The sequence below is a fragment of the Equus asinus genome, chromosome 25 (genome assembly GCF_041296235.1).
Source record: "Equus asinus isolate D_3611 breed Donkey chromosome 25, EquAss-T2T_v2, whole genome shotgun sequence".
Lineage (NCBI taxonomy): Eukaryota > Metazoa > Chordata > Mammalia > Perissodactyla > Equidae > Equus > Equus asinus.
The window spans coordinates 10,723,914-10,746,406 of record NC_091814.1 but is presented as its reverse complement, the minus strand read 5'-3'; the positions used below and the strand labels follow the sequence as shown (position 1 = coordinate 10,746,406).

The following is a 22,493-nucleotide window of genomic DNA, read 5'->3' as shown; positions in this document are numbered from 1 at the left end:
GCAACTAGGTGCATGAGATATTTTATCTCGTCTCAGGAAATATGACAGGCTTGACAGTGATTAAACCTGCTAGAATTCAGCCTGCTGACCTCCTCCCAGCAGCCATCACCTCAGGTTCTGTGCAGGTTCTTCTGTCCCTAGGCTGGCAGCAAAATGGGATACAGGTATCACTTGTTTTTTCTTTACTGATGTCTTTGAAAATGGCACAGAGATCATTTTCATTTAATGAGTTTGCTATTCAGAAGAGAGTAACAGTCTTTGGGGACCGGGGTTGGGGGGGGGGAGTAATAAAATAACAGACATTAGAAAATGTAAAGTGGTTAGAAAATTGCATAGTTGGTTGCTCCTGGTCTGCATTAATAGGTAAGTGATCTGGAATACCTGCTTATAACTCCTTCCAGGAATCCCCCTTTTCAATCTTATTTTTTTCCTTTCCTTTCTTATTTCTTTTCTTTTCTTTTCTTTTCTTTTTTTGAGTTCTGGTTCACTTTAGATAATTCTCTAATAATCCTAGTCCTCGAATAGAATATAATATCTTCTGTACTTTGAAGTTTTCCTCCACTTGAGATATCAGATTGGTAGTTCAAAGTCTGGTCTTCAGAAGAGGGCAGAGGGCAACTATAACTGGTACTTTTTGTCCTTGCATTTACTCGGTGTTAAGGTTGAATTACTTTAATATGCACATCTAGCCCTGCAACTTGTTACTAATAGTTAAGGTATCATCTACTTACATGATAGTTAAGCTTATTCTATGCCAAAGAATATCAACCTCCTTTTCTGATCTCCAAAGTAACATGCATTGGGTTTGCTTTTAAACTCACTTTCTAAACCAGTGAATGGTATTAAGGTGTCCATATGTGTTTCATATTTATAAAAACCAACAGTGTTGACAAGCTACTTATGAAGTGGCTTCATAGCATTCCTTAGTTGAACAGTAGTACAGTCCTTTTGCATCTTGGCTCTGTCTTTGGGGACTAATGCTATTTGACAATAGTCCTTATTCAGATCTAGAGGGGATACCCCTTAGCAGACCCCCCCATATCTCTGTCATAATCAGTCTTGAGCATAGGCTAAAAAGTTTGTTAGTGTTTAGCAATCAGTAGAATATTTATACTTTTGAAATCCAGCTATGACAGAGTGAAAGGGTTAAGTGTACAGTTTGGGTCCAAATCCTGTAACCACACCTACTAGCAGTGTGACCTTGGGGGAAATCATTAAACCTCTTTCTACCTCTGTTTCTTTATCTTTAAGAAGGAGATAATAACAGTATTCACTTCATAGAGTTATTGTGGGGATTAAGTGAATGAATAGTTGTGTCAATCACTAATGACAGTGACAGGTGAACAATAAGTGCTACACATCCGTCAGTTATTATCCAGCAGGCCTGGAGTGAGGCCCATGCATTTGGTGTCTCTGGCAAACATCCTAGCCAGGTTTGGCAACTACTGACCAGGCATAAAATCCGTTGAGTGTCCACCATCCTACCTGATTATGAGGTCTCTGGCTTTTATCTCCAAAGTGGTTTAAACTTGTTCTCTGTTAAAGACTTAACTTGGAGTTTTTCTGATTATCTTCTTGGCAAAATTTCAACACCTTATAAACTGCTTCCTTAAAAATAAACTATATTTCATCATAACTCTCTGACTTCTGTTAAGACAGACCACATCTGTGTCTATTAGGTATATGATATCATACATATATTTTACATATATTTCAATATATACATATATCATATATAATATATTTTACACATATATTTTACATCTGCTTCTCTGCCATCCCTTTGCTTGTTATTTGGAGTCCTCCTCTCTCCTGTCCTATCCGCCTAAATTTTCTGTAATCCATTCATGGTTTCATATATAAGATCATCCCAAGCAGTTTGGAATTCCACAAGTGCTGCCAGGTGTCCAGTAAGACACTGGGGATCCAGGGCTTCCATTTTCTCTTTCTTGTGACTGGTCCCAGGGATTCAGTACATACTTTTTTCTTCTCAGATACAATCACTTGCATTTTCCTATCTCTGTTCCTCTTTCTCTGTACCACCTGCCAAAAAGGAGTAGGATTCACCACTTGCCTCCTTCTTGTTATTGTGAATACCTTCTAGTAATAATTATATTTAAGTTCTCAAGACATTAATTTCAATCAATTCTTGCTCTCTCTCACTAATGTTAGATCAGACTGATAGTGGAAAGTATGTGCTAATGTGAGACAAGTTATTTTGATTTTCATCCACCAATATTACTTTATGAATGAAATATCTTAAAAATGATAAATCCCTTATGAAATGGTGAGGATTTAATAAGTATTTAATGCTGTAAAATAATTTTTAATATTCTTTAGTCCATCTGAATTTTTAAAATCCTTAAAGCATACCAAATCAGTACTTCTCAAACTTTAATGTTCATATGAATCATTGGAGATTTTGCTAAAATGTACATTCTGATTGATTAATCTGGGGTAGTGCCAAGATTCTGCATTTCTAAAAAGCTCCCAGGTGATATTGATGCTGCTGGTCTGATAACTACATTTCAAATAGTGAAGTTCCAAAGTGTATATGTAATATAAAAAAGATACCTTATGGGGGCCAGCCCTGTGGCTGAGTGGTTAAGTTCGTGTGCTCTGCTTCGGTAGCCCAGGGTTTCACTGGTTTGAGTCCTGGGCACGGACATGGCACCACTCATCAAGCCACGCTGGGGTGGCATCTCACATGCCACAACTAGAAAGACTCACAACTAAAAAATACACAACTATGTACCAGGGGGCTTTGGGAGAAAAAGGAAAAAAATAAAATCTTCAAAAAAATAAAATATACAGGGCCAGCCTGTGGCCTAGTGGTTAAGTTCACGCATTCTGCTGCAGGCAGCCCAGTGTTTTGTCGGTTTGAATCCTGGGTGCGGACATGGCACTGCTCATTGAGCCATGCTGGGGTGGCGTCCCACATGCTACAACTGGAAGGACTGACACCTAAGGATATACAACTATGTACTGGGGGGCTTTGGGAGAAAAATGAAAAAAATAAAATCTTTAAAAACAAAGATACCTTATGAATACAATCTATGTGGGATATTTAATAAATTAATTTAAAATATTAAATTAATAAACACCCTTAGATGAATAGGTTTTTAAAAATTCTTAAATTTATTAACTCCCTGTCTGCCTCAAAAGACAACTGAATGGATACAAAAGCACTTAAAAGAGGGTAACTATAGGACGTCAGCGACATGGCAGAGTGAGCTCACCCAGGACTCTCTCCCCTTCAAACTACAATCAAAAGGAACTGAATTCCAAGCAAAAAATCCTAATAACACAGAGATCGTCAGAGACCCACAGCAGCCAAAGATGGAGGGCAGAGAGGCTGGAACTGCCCTCGGAGGAGCTGGAACTGGGTAAGAGAGATCTTCGCTCCCTCCCCTAGAGACTGGGATTGCTGCCACAGGTGAGGGAAGGAGTGGGGGAGGGGCTGCATCTCTGTAGGAGCATCCTGGACTCCGACTGCCCATGCAGCGGAAACCCTCTAAAGGGGAAAGCTTTCGCGTGGGGGTACCCCATCAAGTCAGGGCCCAGGGAAACCAGAGAGTGGAGCTGATCGGAAGCCAGGTCTGTGCAGGAGAGAAAGTGCCCCTCCTCCCCAAACCCGGACTGCGCACTGCCATCGAGGCTGAAGGCGGAGGGCTCAGAATGCATGGCTTTCAACCCCCATGTAGGGGTGACAGGCTGTAACTGCAACTGAATAATAGCATCATGCACAAAAAACACTCCTCTACCATCCAGCAATTTATAAAAGCTCCAGACCAAAAGGAAAACAATAAAAACACAGAATTATGTCCTGAGGACTTGGAAATAGGTAAACTAAGTGACAATGAATTCAGAGTAGCTATTATCAAAAAACTCAATGAGGTAAAGGGAAATATAGAGAAACAAGTCAACGAGTTCTGGAGTTACTTCACAAAAGAGATTGAAAGTATAAAGAAGAATCAATCAGAAATGCTAGAGATGAAAAATACAATGGATCAGATAAAACGCAATCGGATTCCCTGAATGCCTGTGTAGACACCATAGAGGAGAAAATTAGCATAATCGAAGATAGACAGGCTGAATGGCTCCAGACAGAGGAAGAAAGAGAACTAAGAATTAAAAAAAAAAGAAAATTTCCGAGAAATAGCAGACTCAATGAGAAAATCCAACTTAAGAATTATTGGAATCCCTGAGGGCATGGAAAAGGAAAATGGAGCAGAAAGTGTGCTCAAAGAAATAATAGAAGAAAGCTTCCCAAATCTAGGGATTGAGGGAGAAATGTGTGTGGAGGAAGTTTTCAGATCTCCTAGATTTGTCAATGTAAAAAGACCTATTGCAAGGCATATAGCAGTAAAAATGGCAAAAATGAATGACAAAGAAAGAATACTCAGGGCAGCAAGGCAGAAGAAAATAACCTACAAAGGAACCCCTATCAGACTTTCAGCGGATTTCTCTACAGAAACCTTACAAGCTAGGAGAGATTCGGATGACATATTCAAAACTTTAAAGGATAAAAAGCTTCAGCTAAGAATACTCTATCCAGCAAAAATATCCTTCAGATATGAGGGAGAAATTAAATCTTTTCCAGACAAACAAAAGCTAAGAGACTTTGTAGCCAAAAGACCTCCACTACAAGAAATCCTCAAGAAGGCTCTCGTACCTGAAAAAAGAAAAAAAGGGAGAAAGGGGTCACAAAACACAGAGTAGGGAGACAAATAGATAGGACCAGAATAGGATAGCAAATATTCAACTATAGCATTAGGATAAAGGGAAGTAAATCACCAAAGCAAAGACAATCCTATCACTCTAACCACAAACTCACAACAACAGTTGGATTGAGAGTTGAAAATAATAATTTAGGAGGGGAGGAGGAAAGGGACTGAGACAAGGATGCCCTCTATCACCACTCTTATTTAACATAGTACTGGAGGTTTTGGCCAGAGCAATTAGGCAAGAAAAAGGAATAAAAGGAATCCAAATAGGGAGGGAAGAAGTGAAACTCTCGCTGTTTGCAGATGACATGATCTTATATATAGAAAACCCCAAAGAATCCATTGGAAAACTTTTAGAAGTAATCAACAACTACAGCAAAGTTGCAGGGTATAAAATCAATTTGCATAAATCAGTAGCATTTCTATACTCTAATAACAAACTAACAGAAAAAGAACTCAAGAACGCAATACCATTCACAATCGCAACAAGAAGAATAAAATACCTTGGGGTGAATTTAACTAAGTAAGTAAAAGACTTATACAATGAAACTTACAATGCTTTTCTGAAAGAAATGGATGACGACATAAAGTGGTGGAAAGACATTCCATGTACATGGATTGGAAGAATAAACATAGTTAAAATGTCCATTCTACCTAAAGCAATCTACAGATTTGACACCATCCCAATCAGAATCCCAAAGACATTCTTTACAGAAGTAGAACAAAGAATCCTAAAATTCATATGGGGCAACAAATGACCCCGAATTGCTAAAGCAATCCTGAGGAAAAAGAACAAAGCTGGAGGCATCACAATCCCTGACTTCAAAACATACTACAAAGCTACAGTAATCAAAACAGCATGATATTGGTACAAAAACAGGTGCACAGATCAATGGAACAGAATTGATAGCCCAGAAATAAAACCACACATCTATGGACGGCTTATCTTCGACAAAGGAGCTGAGGGCATACAATGGAGAAAAGAAAGTCTCTTCAACAAATGGTGCTGGGGAAACTGGAAAGCCGCATGTAAAAGAATGAAAACTGACCATTTTTTTCACCATTCACCAAAATAAACTTAAAATGGATCAAAGACCTAAAGCTGAGACCTGAAACCATAAGGCTTCTAGAAGAAAATGTAGGCAGTACACTCCTTGACATCATTATTAAAAGGATCTTTTTGGACACCATGTCTTCTCAGAGAAGGGAAACAATAGAAAGAATAAACAAATGTGACTTCATCAGACTAAAGAGCTTCTTCAAGGCAAATGAAAACAGGATTGAAACAAAACAACAACCCACTAAGTGGGAAAAAATATTTGCAAGTCATACATCCAACAAAGGCTTAATATCCATACTATATAAAGAACTCACACAACTCAACAACAAAAAATCAAACAACGTGATCAAAAAATGGGCAGGAGACATGAACAGATATTTTTCCAAAGAAGATATACAGATGGCCAATAGGCACATGAAAAGATGTTCATCATCACTGTGCATCAATGAAATGCAAATCAAAACTACACTAAGATATCACCTTACCCCATTAGAATGACAAAAATAACTAAAACTAATAGTAACAAATGTTGGAGAGGTTGTGGAGAAAAAGGAACCGTCATACACTGCTGGTGGGAATGCAAACTGGTGCAGCCACTATGGAAAACAGTATGGAGATTTCTCAAAAAATTAAAAATAGAACTACCATATGACCCAGCTATCCCACTACTGGGTATCTATCCAAAGAACTTGAAATCAGCAATTCCAAAAGTCCCATGAACCCCAATGTTCATTGCAGCATTATTTACAATAGCCAAGACGTGGAAGCAACCTAAGTACCCGTTGACTGATGACTGGATAAAGAAGATGTGGTATATATACAGAATGGAATACTCCTCAGCCATAAAAAAGAACAAAATTGTCCCATTTGCAACAACATGGATGGACCTTGAGGGAATTATGTTAAGTGAAATAAGCCAGACAGAGAAAGACAAACTCCCCTGAGCTAACATCTGTTGCGAATCTTCCTCTTTTTTTTCCCTCTTCCCCAAAGCCCCAGTACATAGTTGTATATCCTAATTGTCATTGTAAGTCATTCTAGTTCTTCTATGTGGGATGCCGCCACAGCATGGCTTGATGAGCTGTGCATAGGTCTACACCCAGGATCCCAACTGGGAAATCCTGGACCTCCGAAGCCGAGCACGCAAACTTAACCACTTGGCCATGGTGCTGGCCACTAGTTATTTCTAATGTGCAGTCAACATGGAGGCCCTTGCCTTATAGCTTTTACCCCAGCTTTCCCAGGTGATAAATGAGGATTACATTGCATCTTTAAAATAAAATCAATAATCTCCATGGAATAAACATTTCTGGCCCTCAGACTACGTTAGGTGGTATGGGGATACAGTTGTGTAACCTCCTACCACTGCCCTCGGGTATTTTGTGGTTTTGCTAAGGATGTGTGGCAAAAGGTCTTCTAAGATCGACGGGATAAATTCTGGTGCCCTGAGCTTTCCGGGGCCAGCACACTACCTCTTACAAGCAGATCTCAATTTTGTCTACACATTAGACAAGGAGCAATTAAAACCAGCTGTCTGGGAGTACGGACCAGGCAATAGTATCTTTTAGAGTTCCAAGATGATTCCAGTGTGCAGACAAGGTTGAGAACAACAGTACTAAAAGAACTTCTGTCCTACAGGCTTCTGAGAGTCTGTCAAAGGAACAGAAGATCCATCCTGTCCTTACTTCTCCCACTGAAAGAGAGTCATTTTTCTCCTTTCTTCTGAGCTTACTACTGCCTCCAATCCCTTCAGTTCCAATTACACAACCCTAAGTCCTCTGCTCTCTCTTTTCTTATGTGAACTTCCTACTCAAATGTGGGAGCCATGTGCTTGGGCAGGAAATAAAATCAAGGTACATTTGTAGAGGACAGATTTATTCATGGATGGTAGGAAATTTTAAAATCCAGGAACAAAAGCTTCTTTTCTCCACTCACTAACCCAATACTGCTCTGCTCCCACTCTCTTTTATAAAGCAGAGGGTTGACACAGTGATAAACTCTAGTGCCTAGAATCCAATCAGGTGTTTGGAAGGGCTGGAAGACTGTTGACACAAGATAACACTTTGTTGTATTAGTGACTTGAGAAAGAATATAAGTTATGACTGTTGTCACGGGGTAATATCTGTGATTCATTTAGCTCAGCTACCCCGACAGACCTGCTGTGGAAAGTATGGCTCTACTTGTACTAAACTTTGAACCTTTGGATGACAGGGACAGACTTGTAATTTTTAGCACCTAATATAGTGTTTTTATTACAAAGAGACTTTACAAATATCTGTTGAATGAATGAATGAATGAGATCAAATTCAGAAGTTAGGAATGTGTCTACCCCTGCCCCCACAAACATCTTAGTTCCAAAATGACCCTGCCACACATTAATTTAATTTTTTTAAAAAAGTGCTATGTACAACCATGTTTAAATAAACTTTAATTTTAGAACAGTTTTAGATTTACAGAATTATTAGGAAGATAGTACACAGTTCTTGTATACCCCATGCCCAGTTTCCCCTATTATTAACATCTTACATTAGTATGATACATTTGTCATAATTAATGAACCAATACTGACACATTATTATTAACTGAAGTCTATACTTTATTCAGATTTACTCAGTTTTTTCCTAACAGCCTTTTCCTATTCCAGGGTGCCATCCAGGATACCACATTACATTGAATTGTCATGTCTCCTTAGTCTCCCCTTAGCTGTGACAATTTCTCAGACTTTCCTTGTTTTTGATGACCTTGACAGTTTTGAAGATTACTGGCTAGGTATTTTATAGAATGTCCCTCAATTGGGATTTGTCTGATGTTTTTATCATGATTAGACTAGGGTTGTAGATTTTAGGGAGGAAGACCATAGAGGTGGAGAACCATTCTCATCACATCATATCAATGGTGCATACTATCAACATGACTTATCACTATTGATGTTAACACTGATGGCCTGTTTTGAGATGGGGTTTGTCAGGTTTTGCCACTGTAAAGTTGCTCTTTTTTTTTTTTCTCCCTTGCCATACTGTACTCTTTGGAAGAAAGTCATTACGCACAGTCTATACTTAAGGACAAAGTAGGCTATTCTAGACCTTTTGTCTTTCCATATAAACTTTAGAATCAGTTTGTCGATGTCTATAAAATACCTTGCCGGGATGTTGACTTGGATTGCATTGAATCTACATAACAAATTGGAAGAACTGACATATTTTTTTTCTTTGAGGAAGATTAGCCCTGAGCTAACTGCTGCCAATCCTCCTCTTTTTGCTGAGGAAGACTGGCCTTGAGCTAACATCTGTGCCCATCTTCCTCTACTTTATATGTGGGATGCCTACCACAGCATGGCATGCCAAGTGGTGCCATGTCCGCACCCGGGATCCAAACTGGCAAACCCCGGGCCACCAAAGCGGAACATGTGCACTTAACCCCTGTACCACCGGGCTGGCCCCAAGAACTGGCATTTAACAACATTGAGTCTTCCAATCTATGAGCACAGAATATCTTTCCATTTATATAGATCTTTAATTTTCTTATCTGAGTTTTATAGTTTCTGCATATAAGTCCTGTACATATTTTGTTAGATTTATACCTAAGTATTTAATTTGGGGGATATTATTATAAATGGTATTTTTTTCTATTTATAATTTTAGAAGCTGTGGCAAAAATCACGAAGACAATTCAAGGGGCTTACAATATAGTCGGGGAGATAAAAAGTATACTATGAGACATTTTGGAGGTCTTTGAATCCTAAGCTGAAAAATATAAACTATGGGAAAATGGGACAACATCCAAAATTTTACTTAGGGCAGAGATACAGCCACTTAGAAAGAACACTCTGGTTGAAATAGGTAAGATAAATTAGAAGAAGAGACTTGAAAAGAGACTTGTGAAAATGTTATTAGCAGCCAAAGGGAATGAGATCTTGGAGTATGGGACAGGGAAATGAGAATGATCAATTCAGGATTCCTAGACTGAAAAATTCTTGTATAAAAATGGGAGGAAAATTCTCTCTCACGTGGGCAACGTCAACGAACACTCTGTTTTGTGGCTACTTAATGTTCAGTAATACCCAGCATCCAAATATCTGTTCGTTTCAGGCATAAAAAGGGAAGGGGGGTTCAAGATGGTTAAGCTGATTTTCTCTAATCAAAACAATTTTTAAAAATCGAATAGATTTGAAAAGTCATCATTTGTAACATCTCAGTGAGGGACTAATAGTCTGGGTGGATATTGTGGATCACTACAACAACTCCATGAGGTAGTTATTAGAAGTTTTTGAGGAAGTAAAGGAGTTAATCTTGGTACAGGGAAGAACACTGAATTGTGGAGTCATGTCATCTAGGGCAATGCGTCTCAGCTTCCAGGTACATCTGAATCACTTGAAGATTTTGCTAAGAGGCAGGTTCTGATTCAGTAGGTCTGGAGTGGGGCCTGAGATTCTGCATTTCTCCCAAGTGATGCCACTGCTGCTGGTCCACAGATAATACTTTCGGCAGTAAGGATCTACAGCAGTGGTTCTCAAATTTCAGAGTAGTCTGGGAGGCATTAAAATGTTTCTGAACCAGCTGAATTCTCAGATACCAGTAAGGTGTCTGAAATTTCAATTCAATTGTGATGCCTATCCACCTGGAGAAAGCATAGATTTTACAGGTTGAGCACTCAGTCCTGCAAGACTGCCCCCTAGCCCCACATCAGATGCCAGTCAAAAGCCCAGTTTATTACTTGTGCTTCTGACCAACCAGCTACAGATTAGAGGTTCCAGCGAGCCACTCCTTGGACTTTGGACTTTAGATGTCAGTTGTAAATCCAGGTTGATAAGACTGGCTATAAATGAGAGGTTCCCACAACCCCTTCCTTGGGTTCAATTAATTTGCTAGAGCAGCTCACAGAACTCAGAAAACCCTTTTACTCACTAGATTACTGGTTTATTATAAAAGGATATAACTCAGGGTGGCCCTGTGGCATAGTGGTTAAGTTTGCATGCTCCACTTTCGTGGCTAGGGCTTTGCTGATTCAAATCCTGGGGGTGGACATACACATTGTTCATCAAGCCATGCTGTGGTGGCATCCCACATACAAAATAGAGGAAGGTTGGCACAGACATTAGCTCAGGTACAATCTTCCTTGAGCAAAAAGAGGAAGATTGGTAACAGATGTTAGCTCAGGGACAATCTTCCTCACCAAAAAAAAAAAAGAAAAAAAAGGATATAACTCAGGAATAGCCAGATAGAAGAGGCGCATAAGGCAAAGTATGGGGAAAGGACATAGACCTTCCATGCCCTCTCCAAGCATGCCACCCTCCCTGAGTCTCTGCAGGTTCACCAACCTGGAAGCTCCCCAAACTCCATCTTTTTGTGTTTTTATGGAGACTTCATTACATAGGCATGAGTGATTAAATCATTGGCCACTGGCAACTGATTCAGCCTCCAGAGCCTCTCCCCTCCCCAGAGATCAGGGCATAGGACTGAAAATTCCAACCCTCTAATCACATGGTGGCTCCATTGGCAACCAGCCGCCATCCTTAGGTGCTTTCCAAAAATTACCTCATTAACATAACAAAAGACCCCTTTGTCACTCCCAACACTTGGGCAACTCCAAGTGTTTGGGGAGCTATGAGCTAGGAACTGTGGACAAAGACCAAATACATATGAGAAATATATTTTGGTCATCTGAATAACCAAATATGTATTTCTTATAAATCACAATATTGCAGGCATTTAGCTTATTTCCTTTTTATATTATATATAATGCTATCAATACCATCCTTTAAGATAAATCTTTGTCTACAATGCTGAATATTTCTTTAAAAGGCTAAGTAAGTTTCAAGGGCTTTCATATACTTGCCTCATTGCTCTCCAGAAAACACTGAGGTACTCACTTACACTCCGTCTAGCATAAGTTCCCATTTCCACCCCATTTTTGCTAACACTGAGTAATAGTCTTCTAAGTTAGTAAAAATGAGGTAAAATGGGAACATATACTGGACAGAATCTAAGTTAGTACAATATTTCCTGGAGAGCAGTCTCACAACTATATGAAAACCTTTGAAACTTATCTAGGCTTTGAAATATATAAAATATTTAAAAGACTATATTACTTAGATGGGCAGTTCTCACTTGGAGTCTCATGTCATTGCAATCGAGTGACAGCTGAGACTGGACATCTGCTATGGCCTCTTTGCTTTCAAGTGTAGAACTTCAACTGGGATAACTAGAATATCTGGGGGCTGGCTACACATCTCTCTATCCCAAATGTTCTCTTCATGTGCCTAGCTTGGGCTTCCTTGTAGTATGGTGGTGTCAGGGTGTTTGGACTTCTCTCAGGGGTGCTGACTTCTACCCGAGCAAGCTTTCTAAGAGACCTAGGTAGAAGCTACAAGATTAATTCTGACTTAGTCCTGGAAGCCATTCGGTATCATTCCAAGTGCATGCTGTTAGTCAAAAGAAAGTCATAAAGACAGCTCAGATACAAGGGGAATAGACCACACAAGGGTGCAAAGTGGAAGATATGGGGGAGGGGGGTGTATAACTTCTTTTAATTAGCATTTCCTTCAGAAAACTTTTTCAAATGTTTACTGGCTGTTTATAAACCACAAAGTGAATGCTCATGTTGCTATGAATGCTTCTTATTTACTGCAGGAGAATCCTGAAGAAGGAAGGGCCAGTATTTACAAATCTGTGGTCATCAACACTTCTAAGGAGATGATGTGCTTCAGTGACTTTCTCATCCCAGATGATTATCCCAACTTCATGCATAACTCCCAGATCCTAGAGTATTTCAGGATGTATGCCAAAGAATTTGACCTTCTAAAGTATATTCGATTTAAGGTAAGGAATTTTGTGGGTATCTTTGTGTTTGAAGTTGTTTGTCAAGTAAATGAATAATGTGGCTTCATTTACCAGTGCTGACATGTCAACATTGGTTTCATATGCACATGTATCTACCCTGTCTAGACAAAGACGCCACTCTTTGTCTGCTCTGTGCCTGAAAAATATTCAGGGGAAGGTCCCTCTTCTATATATTTTGACCACAAATCCAGGAAGTGACCTGCCAGAATGTTTTCATTGCCTTCATTTTATACTATTTGATTGCAATAAAACAAATGAGAGGAACTGCCAGGTATGGGAACTTTGAAACTTGTGGTTCCACAACTTGCTTGCTACTGCTTAGCCCTTTAATACTTTCTGAAGGACTTTCCAATGAATTATTTTATCTGATCACAACAACCCAGAGAAACAGTTACTGGGAAGTTATTGAGGAAGCAAAGAAGTTAAAGTCTGGTGTAGAAGGAAGAACACTGAATTAGGGAGCAAAAACTTGAGTTCTAGTCTTTGCTCTACCACTAATCAACTTGTGACCTCAGATAAGTGAGTTCTTCAACTTCGATGTGTCTTAATTTTCTTGTTTGTAAAACAAGATGGTTGTACTAAATCACTTCAATGGTTCCTTCGTGCTGTAAAGTCTTCCATAATTTTTCTATCATTTTTAACTCTGGCCATAAAATAAAAGATATTTCTGACAGCTGGCAAACAGCCCAAATCTTCTACCTTCTTTTTTGTTTTTCCTTGTGATGAGAACTCTTAAGATCTACTCTCTTAACAAATTTCAAATATACCATACAGTAGTGTTAACTATAGTCATCATGTTGTACATTACATCTCCATACTTATTTATCTTATAAGTGGAAGTTTGTGACTTTTGACCACCTTCATCCAATTCCCCTACCCCTAACCCTCTTCTACCTTCTGATCATTCTGCTAAATCATACCTTTTTCTGTTTAACAGCAATAATAAAATGGTAATATCCAGTGACAACTTATAAAGTAAGTCATTTACAGCCCAGTGGTATTTCCCTTCACTTGTTTAAACACTTATTGAACAAGTTTGTTACCATACTAAGCAGTAAAGATACAAAGAGAAAAAAAATCAGTGATTTCATAGTCTAGTTAAAGAGATAGAAAAATGAAGAAAAATTTTATTGTTAGTCTAAATAATAGGGGGTCAGCCCCCTGGCCGAGTGGTTAAGTGTGTGTGCTTTGGCGGCCCAGGGCTTCATTGGTTCAGATCCTGGGTGTGGACATGGCACCGCTCATCAATCCATGCTGAGGCGGTGTCCCACATAGCAGAACCAGAAGGACCTACAACTAGAATATACAACTACGTGCTGGGGGGCTTTGGGGAGAAGAAGAAGAAGAAGAAAAAAGACTGGCAACAGATGTTAGTGCAGGTGCCAATCTTTAAATAAATAAATTAAAAAATTAATAAAAATAAAGCATTACAGGGTGATATATTCCATAGAGATCTATATATTTCAGCTCAGAGGAGGGATGCTTAACCCATCAGGGCATGAGGTATCGGGCACCAGGGAAGTTTACTTAGAGGAGATAATATCCAAGCTGAATGTTGAAGGGTGAGTAAGAATCTGCCAAATGAAGAAATAATAAAAGGATGATCCAGGTAGAAGCACTAGCCTGTGTAAAAGCAAGAATATGATAGAAAGGAACTATACTGCAGGATGGCTAGGGTATGCAGAGGTGGTGTCTCTGTTAGTCCACTAGGACATTATGGCCATAGACCCTAGAAGCACATAGGAACACATTCTTAATGTTTCCTTAGGCTGGGTAGAGTAACCTTTATTTATTATTTATTTTTTTAAAAAAGCCAAAAACTATACCACTGACTATCCCATCTCACAGCCTCTTTCTTTATAGTTATTTGTAAAATGGGCAATCGTGGGAGCCAGAGAGGTTTATTTACATAAACTATAAGCCACTGAGATGTTTTTCTCCTCTACTAGGAAACAGCCCTGTAGCTCAGTTCACAAGTTTAAGGCTAGACATTGAGAACAGGATTTGGGGTAAGAAGATATCAGAGGGTCTCAGGATGTCTGGAGGTCAGGGAAGGAATGGGCATTTAGTGCATAGAGTATCTTAGAAGCACAAGAGAAATCCAAGTTTTATTCAGGTGTCACACTGCTTTAGGATATGATCTCAGAGAACTAGGAAATTGCACTTTTCTGGAAGAGAGGAGAGTGCAACATTAGCCTGCCAACTCTATTTTATTTAGACTGCCTCATGCAAGTTTTCTCACTCTGACCACAGCCCCAAACAAAAGAGTTCTTATTTGTGGATTATGAAAATCAGATATCCCTGTATGAGCCCTATTATGTGATATCAGCCCTTTGTGTAACACTCTGTAAGGAGAATCATGTCAGGGAAGATGTCCACTGTATAGGCTGTGGTTACAGTCCCCTATGGCTATCACTTTGCTTTTCAGACCACTGTATGCAGTGTGAAGAAGCAGCCTGATTTCTCCACTTCAGGCCAATGGGAGGTGGTCACGGAATCTGAAGGGGAAAAGGAGGTGAATGTCTTTGATGGAGTTATGGTTTGCACTGGCCATCACACCAATGCTCACTTACCCTTGGAAAGCTTCCCTGGTGAGTAGCCTACCAGGAAGGAAGACCCTTGAACCATGCCTGTGACCTGAGCCCTGAGGAATGGGAGGATTGTGGTCTGAGTGATCCTACCTTGGAATGAAATAAAGCTTACCCTGATTCTGTATGTTCCCTTGAAAGATGTCAGGGTATCTTTTATTACTACCATTTGGGGGGTAGAGATAATGCTAATTTTAGAGACTAGAGGAAAACTAGGGGGCTCTATATTTAGTTTCACAATGAGTCTGGCTTTTCTAAGGATCAGAACAAAGAATGTAGAGTTGATCCACATTAGGTTGAATGAGGACGTTTTCAGCAATGGAGGAAACAAACAGAAATATTGAGTTTCTAAGGAATAAATCAAAGCTTAAAGAGAGAATTTAATTACAGTCTTTGGCCTGGATTTTCATTTTGAAAAAAATAAGTGCCCTATAGAGTGTAAATGTATATATGCTCCAACTGAAACAAGAGTAGGTATTTAAAGAGGATGGAAAGAGAATGGAGGTTTTCTGAGGCAGTTTGGATTTGTGAGTCTACAATTCCAAACTACAAACAGATACTGAGTTAAGCAAACTACTTATGATAAGGAAATCACAAAGTTCTGCTCTGAGCTCTGGGAAAAGAAAATAGGCAAAAATATTCAGAAAAGCAAGACTGCAGCTGAGTAAAGTGAGAACATGTGGAGAATAGATGCTTAAACTCTACACACTGTAAAAAAAAGGAATGAATGATTTGACAAATGATATCAGATAAGCCATCACCCGATAATTATTTTCCCTTCTCTTGCAGGAATTGAGAAGTTCAAAGGACAGTACCTCCACAGTCGGGAATATAAGAACCCAGAGAGTTTCACTGGAAAGAGAGTTCTTATAATTGGGATTGGGAATTCTGGAGGGGATCTGGCTGTGGAGATTAGCCACACAGCCAAGCAGGTTTGAATCACTAAATTATTTACTTTGCTTCACCAAGGAAGCTGCAGGTGGACCTGACAGAGAGTCTGGATACCTGCACATAGCTCATCAGTGCCAGGGGCAAATGTAGGGCTCATTTCATTGCCTCACTTGGCAAGATTATGATTGATGATGTGAGGGAGCCAAGGTTACCAGTTAGATTTCCATCCTTCAGTTGGCCTCATACTTAGGAATTAGTTCGTGACCACAGACTGTGCTGATAATCCCAATCAGCTATCTCCTCCTCAGAGTGTGCATCTGGCTTTGAGGAAGACCAAGTAATTGCTGGGAACCCCTTTAGAATGCAGCATTCAGAGTGTGGCTCTTCCGTTGGCCAGCGGAAGTGCCATGCTCTTATGTGAAGGAAAGCACACTGGGTCATTGAAAACTTTTCACTCATAGGACAGTGATTGAATTTTGTCTTCACTCCTTAAATGGAAAAAAGAAGCAGTCTAATTTTTTCCAAAGGCAATGTGGATATCAGTCTGAGAAGCATCCACTCATGCAAGCAGCTCACCCCAGCCTTTGCATACAGTTAGGTAACACGGAATGGCATTTGCTCTAAAGCAATTTCTATGTCCTTGTGGTTTTTTGTTTTGTTTTGTTTTGTTTTTTCTATCATATATTTTGAACTGAGAAGTGTCTTCATTATAAATTCCTAGAAAAAGACACATTACTATTATATTTTGTTATTCATGTCTTTATTGAATCTTAACTTTATTGGCCATAGGTAAATGCCTGATTGTTCTTCAGTAACTTTAATTAAGTTGTGCTTCCCCACAAATATGTTTTAAATTATTTAAAAAGAAAATAGAAGCTTAATGCTACAACTTTGTTAGATGACCCTTACCCAGAAACTCCATTAAATAACACTTCCTAGTACTACCCCATTTATCATCACAAAAGTGATTTCATATGTTACTCTGTGAATTAATTCATCAAGCGCTTATCAGGAAGTAGAAACATAAATAAGAAAGGGTAAAACTGTGTGTAGGTGTTATGATAGAAGAATGTGCAAGGTATGTGGTGGGGACCCACAGCATGAGCCTTCTTTAACATCATTGGCTCGTCCAGTGGCCAGTTATAAGGGAGCTGGGCCTTACCTGCATTGTGGAATTGTGGATTGCCAAAGAACAAAGCAGCCAGAAGCAAAGGAGATAAGGTGGTTCTGTCTAAGAAAGCCTGGGAAAACTCATAGCAAAACTGTGTCTACATAGCAAGGGGCCAGCACCATCACACCACTAATACAAGCTGAAGAAACTCAGTTGCTGGGTTCTAACTTTTTGCTTTACATATTAAGTTGTATTTATGAGAAGTTGTTTGTAAATCAAAAATTTTAAATGAATCTTTAAATTTCAGTTTATCAAGGAAGTTTTGGTATAATAATTCTTGTGGTATAATACTTTTGTGAAGAGAAAACATCCTTCTCTTGTAAAACAATTTTCCTTACATTTTTTCCCTATAAATCCAGATTTGTAAATATGCTGTTTGCTTAAAACAAACTATAGATGGAAAACTGAAATAAGATGTACGATGCCATTAAGCACTTATCAAGTGTTTACTATATGCCACACCTTTTACAAAAACAATATTTAATCCTCACAACAGTCTTGTGATGTATTATTACTATTTATACATAGAGAACCTTTTAATTGAGGCTCTGAATATTTATATTACTCATATACTTATGTAACAAAGATCATGCATGCTCTTTTACTGTGACATGTAATAGTGCTTAATTATGATAGTGCTTACGGTCACCAGCAGTGACAATATATGAAGGAAGTATTTGATTATCCCTCTGTAGAAAGGCCACCTTTTCACACGAGAGCTTAGACAGAAGACCTTAAAGCAATGTACTTAGAAACCTTACAACTCTGGAAACTATCTCTAGAGAGATTTGTAGTGTAGACAAAGTGATACTTTTGCCCGATAATTGAATATCAAACATTTATTAGTTCTGAACGTGGATGTTAGCCAGCAGAGAACATAGAAAGACTGACCAGCTTCCTGTTATTATTCTACTAGCAATCTTCAGTTTTTCCATTAAATAGGCAATGGAACATTTCTTAAGCACAGGCTTTTGGAGTCAGACCTGGGTTGGAAATTCAGCTCTACCCCTTACTAGCTATATGATCTCAGGCAAATTATTCATCTTCTCCATGCCTCTTGTCCATAAAATGGGGATAATAATACCTACCTCAAGAGGTTGTTGTATTGATTAAATAAGAATATAGATAAAGGACCTAGCACAGTGACTTATAGCTCGCAATTCTCAATAAATGGAAGTGATGATGATGATGTGTTGAAGAGACTAAAAGATGTGTATGTTATATCTCCCACCCTGGAGAAAACACGTTTGGAAAGACAGAAAATAAGAGTGTAAAAAGTTTAATATCAATATAAGTGATAAGCTTTTTGTAATAACGCAATGTCAAAAGCAAAAAAACCTGAGGGTTTTGGCTTCAGTGATCTCCAGTTGTTTCAGCTTTACCATTCCATGATTTTATTTTATTTATTTTTTATTTTTATTTATTTATTTTTTTTGAGGAAGATTAGCCCTGAGCCAACATCTACTGCCAGTCCTCCTCTTTTCGCTGAGGAAGACTGGCCCTGAGCTAACATCCGTGCCCATCTTCCTCTACTTTATATGTGGGACACCTACCACAGCATGGCTTGCCAAGCAGTGCCATGTCCCCACCCAGGATCCGAACCAGCGAACCCTGGGCCGCTGAAGCGGAACGTGCGCACTAACCGCTGTGCCACCAGGCCCGACCCCATTCCATGATTTTAAATTGGCCACACAAGTGATATGTGCTAGAGAAGTTCAGAGGAGGGAGAAAAAATTGTGAGCCAGAACAGTCAGTGGTGTCTTCATGGAGGAGGCAGAATTGATCTGGATCTTAAAAATAAATAGGCTTTGGAGAATTAAAAGAATAGGGGGCTTTTCAGAGAGGCATAATGACATTAAATAGAAATGCAGTGGTGGTTCATAGTAAGACATATTCTTGGTCAGTGAATACACCAATTTAGTGTTTGAGAAGGAAAATAGCAGAAATAAAAAAAGATTGTGCAGGGACTAAAAGGTCAGACTAACGAGTTTAAAATTAATCTTGAAGAAAATGGGATTTTTTAAAGGATTATGAGCCAGAAAATGGTAAAGCAAAGTTTTTTCCTTGTGCCCCAGGTTTTCATCAGCACCAGGAGAGGGGCTTGGATCCTGAGTCGAGTAGGAGACTATGGATATCCTTTGGATGTGTCATCCTTATCTCGATTTCAACATTTTTTGACAAAGATTTGTAGTCAATCTTTAGTAAACACATATTTGGAAAATAAAATGAACCAAAGGATTGACCATGAACTGTATGGCCTAAAGCCTAAACACAGGTATGTTCCCAGGGTGGGAGTGGGGAGAGAATGGCCGAGGCACAGGAATAAGGACTGTTCACATAGGCTGCTAGTCGAGCTATCTCTACAAGTACGTTAAGAAAATCCACAGAAACTGAGACCACAGTTCCACCTTGCCCCCCTAGAAGTCCAAGATCTACTGGTCTGTAATCTTTGGTGTATGATTCTGCTTGGTGTTAACCATTTTGTCATTCCCCCAGATACTAGTTGTTTTTACATGATGCCCAAAAACAACAACAAAATGAAAGTAGGGAGCAATGCGTTATTCATTCGTTCATCCACCAAACATTGAGCCCCTCTTATGAGCCAAGCATTATACAGGACATGAGAATACAGAGAGTAAAGACCTACTATAATAGTAATACAAATAGTAACACCTTCCTTTTTTGAGGACTTCACACAAGACAAGCACAATGCTAAATGAGTTTCATGCTGTATCTCATTTAATTCTCACAACAGCCCTGTATGTTGGTGTATTATCTCCATTTTGCAGATATAAAAATAAGTTGACAATTAGAGAAACTGAGTTGCCCAAGATCACACAAGTAATAAATAGCAGATTCAAGAAATGGATCTGACCTTAAATACTCTAATGAGAAGACAGACAAATACAATATGATAAAGAAATGCATAGAGTGCTATAAGTGTATGAAGGATGGTAGTTCTCGTCAAGGCAAGGAGGTAGACTGCGAAAGCATTTCTAGAGGTGATGTTAAATGCCTTTTTCCCTCCAACTCTTTTTTATTTTTTTTTTATTGTTTTGTGAGGAAGATTGGCCCTGAGCTAACATCGTTGCCAATCTTCCTCTTTTTGTTTGAGGAAGATTGTCACTAAGCTAGCATCTGTGCCCATCTTCCTCTACTTTATGTGGGATGCCACCACAGCATGGCTTGACCAGTGGTGCTAGGTGCACGCCCAGGATCCGAACTGGCAAACCCCGGGCCGCCAAAGTGGAGTATGAGAACTTAACCACTACGCCACCAGGCCAGCCTCCAACTTTTTATTTTTTTAAGTGTTCATATTTACTTACTACAAAATAGTAAGTACAATGAGCACTCATATACCCCTTGCTCAGATTCACCTAATAACAGTTTACTCTATTTGCTTTCTCTCTCTCTCAAGATAGATAGATCCATACATATATACATACAAACATAAATACATACATCTTTTTTTCTGAACCATTTGAGAGTAAGTTGCAGTCATTAAGACACTTCATCCTAAATTCTTCAGCATATACTGCCTAAGAAAAGGGCGTTCTCCTACATAAATATAATACAGTTATCACACTTGGGAAATTTAACATTGATAAAATACCATTATCTAATATATTGCATATTCAAATTTCCCAAGTTATTCCAATATTATTCTTTATAGCTTTCTTATTTTTAAATCCAAGATCCTGTCACGTATTACACTATTGATTGCATTTAGTTGTCATATCTCTTTAATCTGAAATAATTCTCCATTTTTTGGACATGGACATTTTTTTTTTTAAGAATCCAAGCCAATTGTTTTCCAGAAAGTCTCTAAATTAGGACTTGCATAGTTGTTCTTCCTTTATTATATTCCAGTTAAACATTTTTAGCACAAATATTTATAGGTTATGTTGTGCCTTCCTGGTGGATCATATCAGGAGCCAATGATATCAGTTAATCCCCTATTAATGATGTTTGATCACTTGGAAAAACTGATATCTACCAGTTTTCTCCTTTTTAAAGAAATTTTCTCCTTTGAAATTAATCAGTAGGGTGCTACTTTAGGAATGTGCTTCCCAACAACTTTTCACCCATTTATTTCACCTGATTATGGAAATTGTAGCATATATAACTTTGGTGATTATAAAATAAATTATGTGGCTATATGGAATAACAGAAGACAGTCAAACGAATAGGGTAAGGAAGTAGCATTCTAATTGTAAGTACAAGATCTTGGAATAGCAAAAAAATACATTATGCTCTGGGACTTGCACACAGTCTGGTTTGGCTGCACTATATGGCAAAGATGGAAGAGTGACTGAGTACATCTCCAGGTTTATTGTGCAGGTACATGAAAACTTTTGTATGCTCTGCTAAATAAAAAGTTTGGAATGAAGACAGTCCAGAGCTATTGAAAGATTTTAAGCAAGTGAGTGACATAATAATAAATACATTTTGGAACAACCACTCTAAAAATGATGTAGAAGATAGACTGAAGGGGGTTGGAGCAGGAGGCCCTAAAGACAATTGTAATAGTCCAGGTGAGATAGAGAATAGATAGAACTATTTTGAGGATGTTAGAGGAGAAAGGGAAAAGCTTTGGTGGCTAGATGTAAGACTCACAGTCTTATGGCTTGGGCACCTATATGGATGGTGGTGCTGTTAGTGAAAAGGAGTAAACTTGGAGAGAAAGAAGAAATCATGAGGTCAGAATGAGAACAGAATCTGTACCTAAAGGTTAGTGTCAAAGCATCAATAAATGCAGCAAACTAGTAATAGTTGTTTAAACATGTATTGTTCTTAAGGTTAGGCCAGCTCTGTCTGAACACAATGAGCTGAGGATTCTCAGAGCCTATTAACTTAGGATGCAAGGATTCAGACTGCTTTTTAGAAAGGACCAAGACACTGGAAACCCTGCCTTATTTTTTGGGCATCCTTATCCTGTGCTGTCTCTAGGAAATACTACCTAACAGGCCCAGAGTATCCCAAAAGAGTTCATAGAAAACCATTTTGATATAAATTCTAAAATCCTAGGCTGTGTAACCTTGGGCAAGCCACTTATCTTCTTTAGACCTCAGTTTCCTCATTTATAAAAGCTGGATGATGACACCTGTCCTGCTTCCTTCATTGGGTTTGTGTGAGACTCAAATAAGTTAATGTATGTAACATCAATTTATAACCATAAATTACTATACACATGTAATTTATTATACAGTTTGGAAA

The 22,493-nt window shown here is 38.7% G+C and overlaps 1 protein-coding gene across 1 annotated transcript in view; it reads left to right on the top strand.

Moving 5' to 3' along the window:
• Nucleotides 1-22,493, top strand: part of FMO5 (flavin containing dimethylaniline monoxygenase 5) — a 39,479-nt gene that overhangs the window by 771 nt on the left and 16,215 nt on the right. Inside the window, exons 3-6 of the mRNA XM_014867070.3 lie at nt 12,417-12,605; nt 15,055-15,217; nt 16,004-16,146; nt 19,352-19,551. Of these exons, the coding sequence (XP_014722556.2) occupies nt 12,417-12,605; nt 15,055-15,217; nt 16,004-16,146; nt 19,352-19,551 (695 nt within the window). The remainder of the gene's footprint in view (nt 1-12,416; nt 12,606-15,054; nt 15,218-16,003; nt 16,147-19,351; nt 19,552-22,493) is intronic.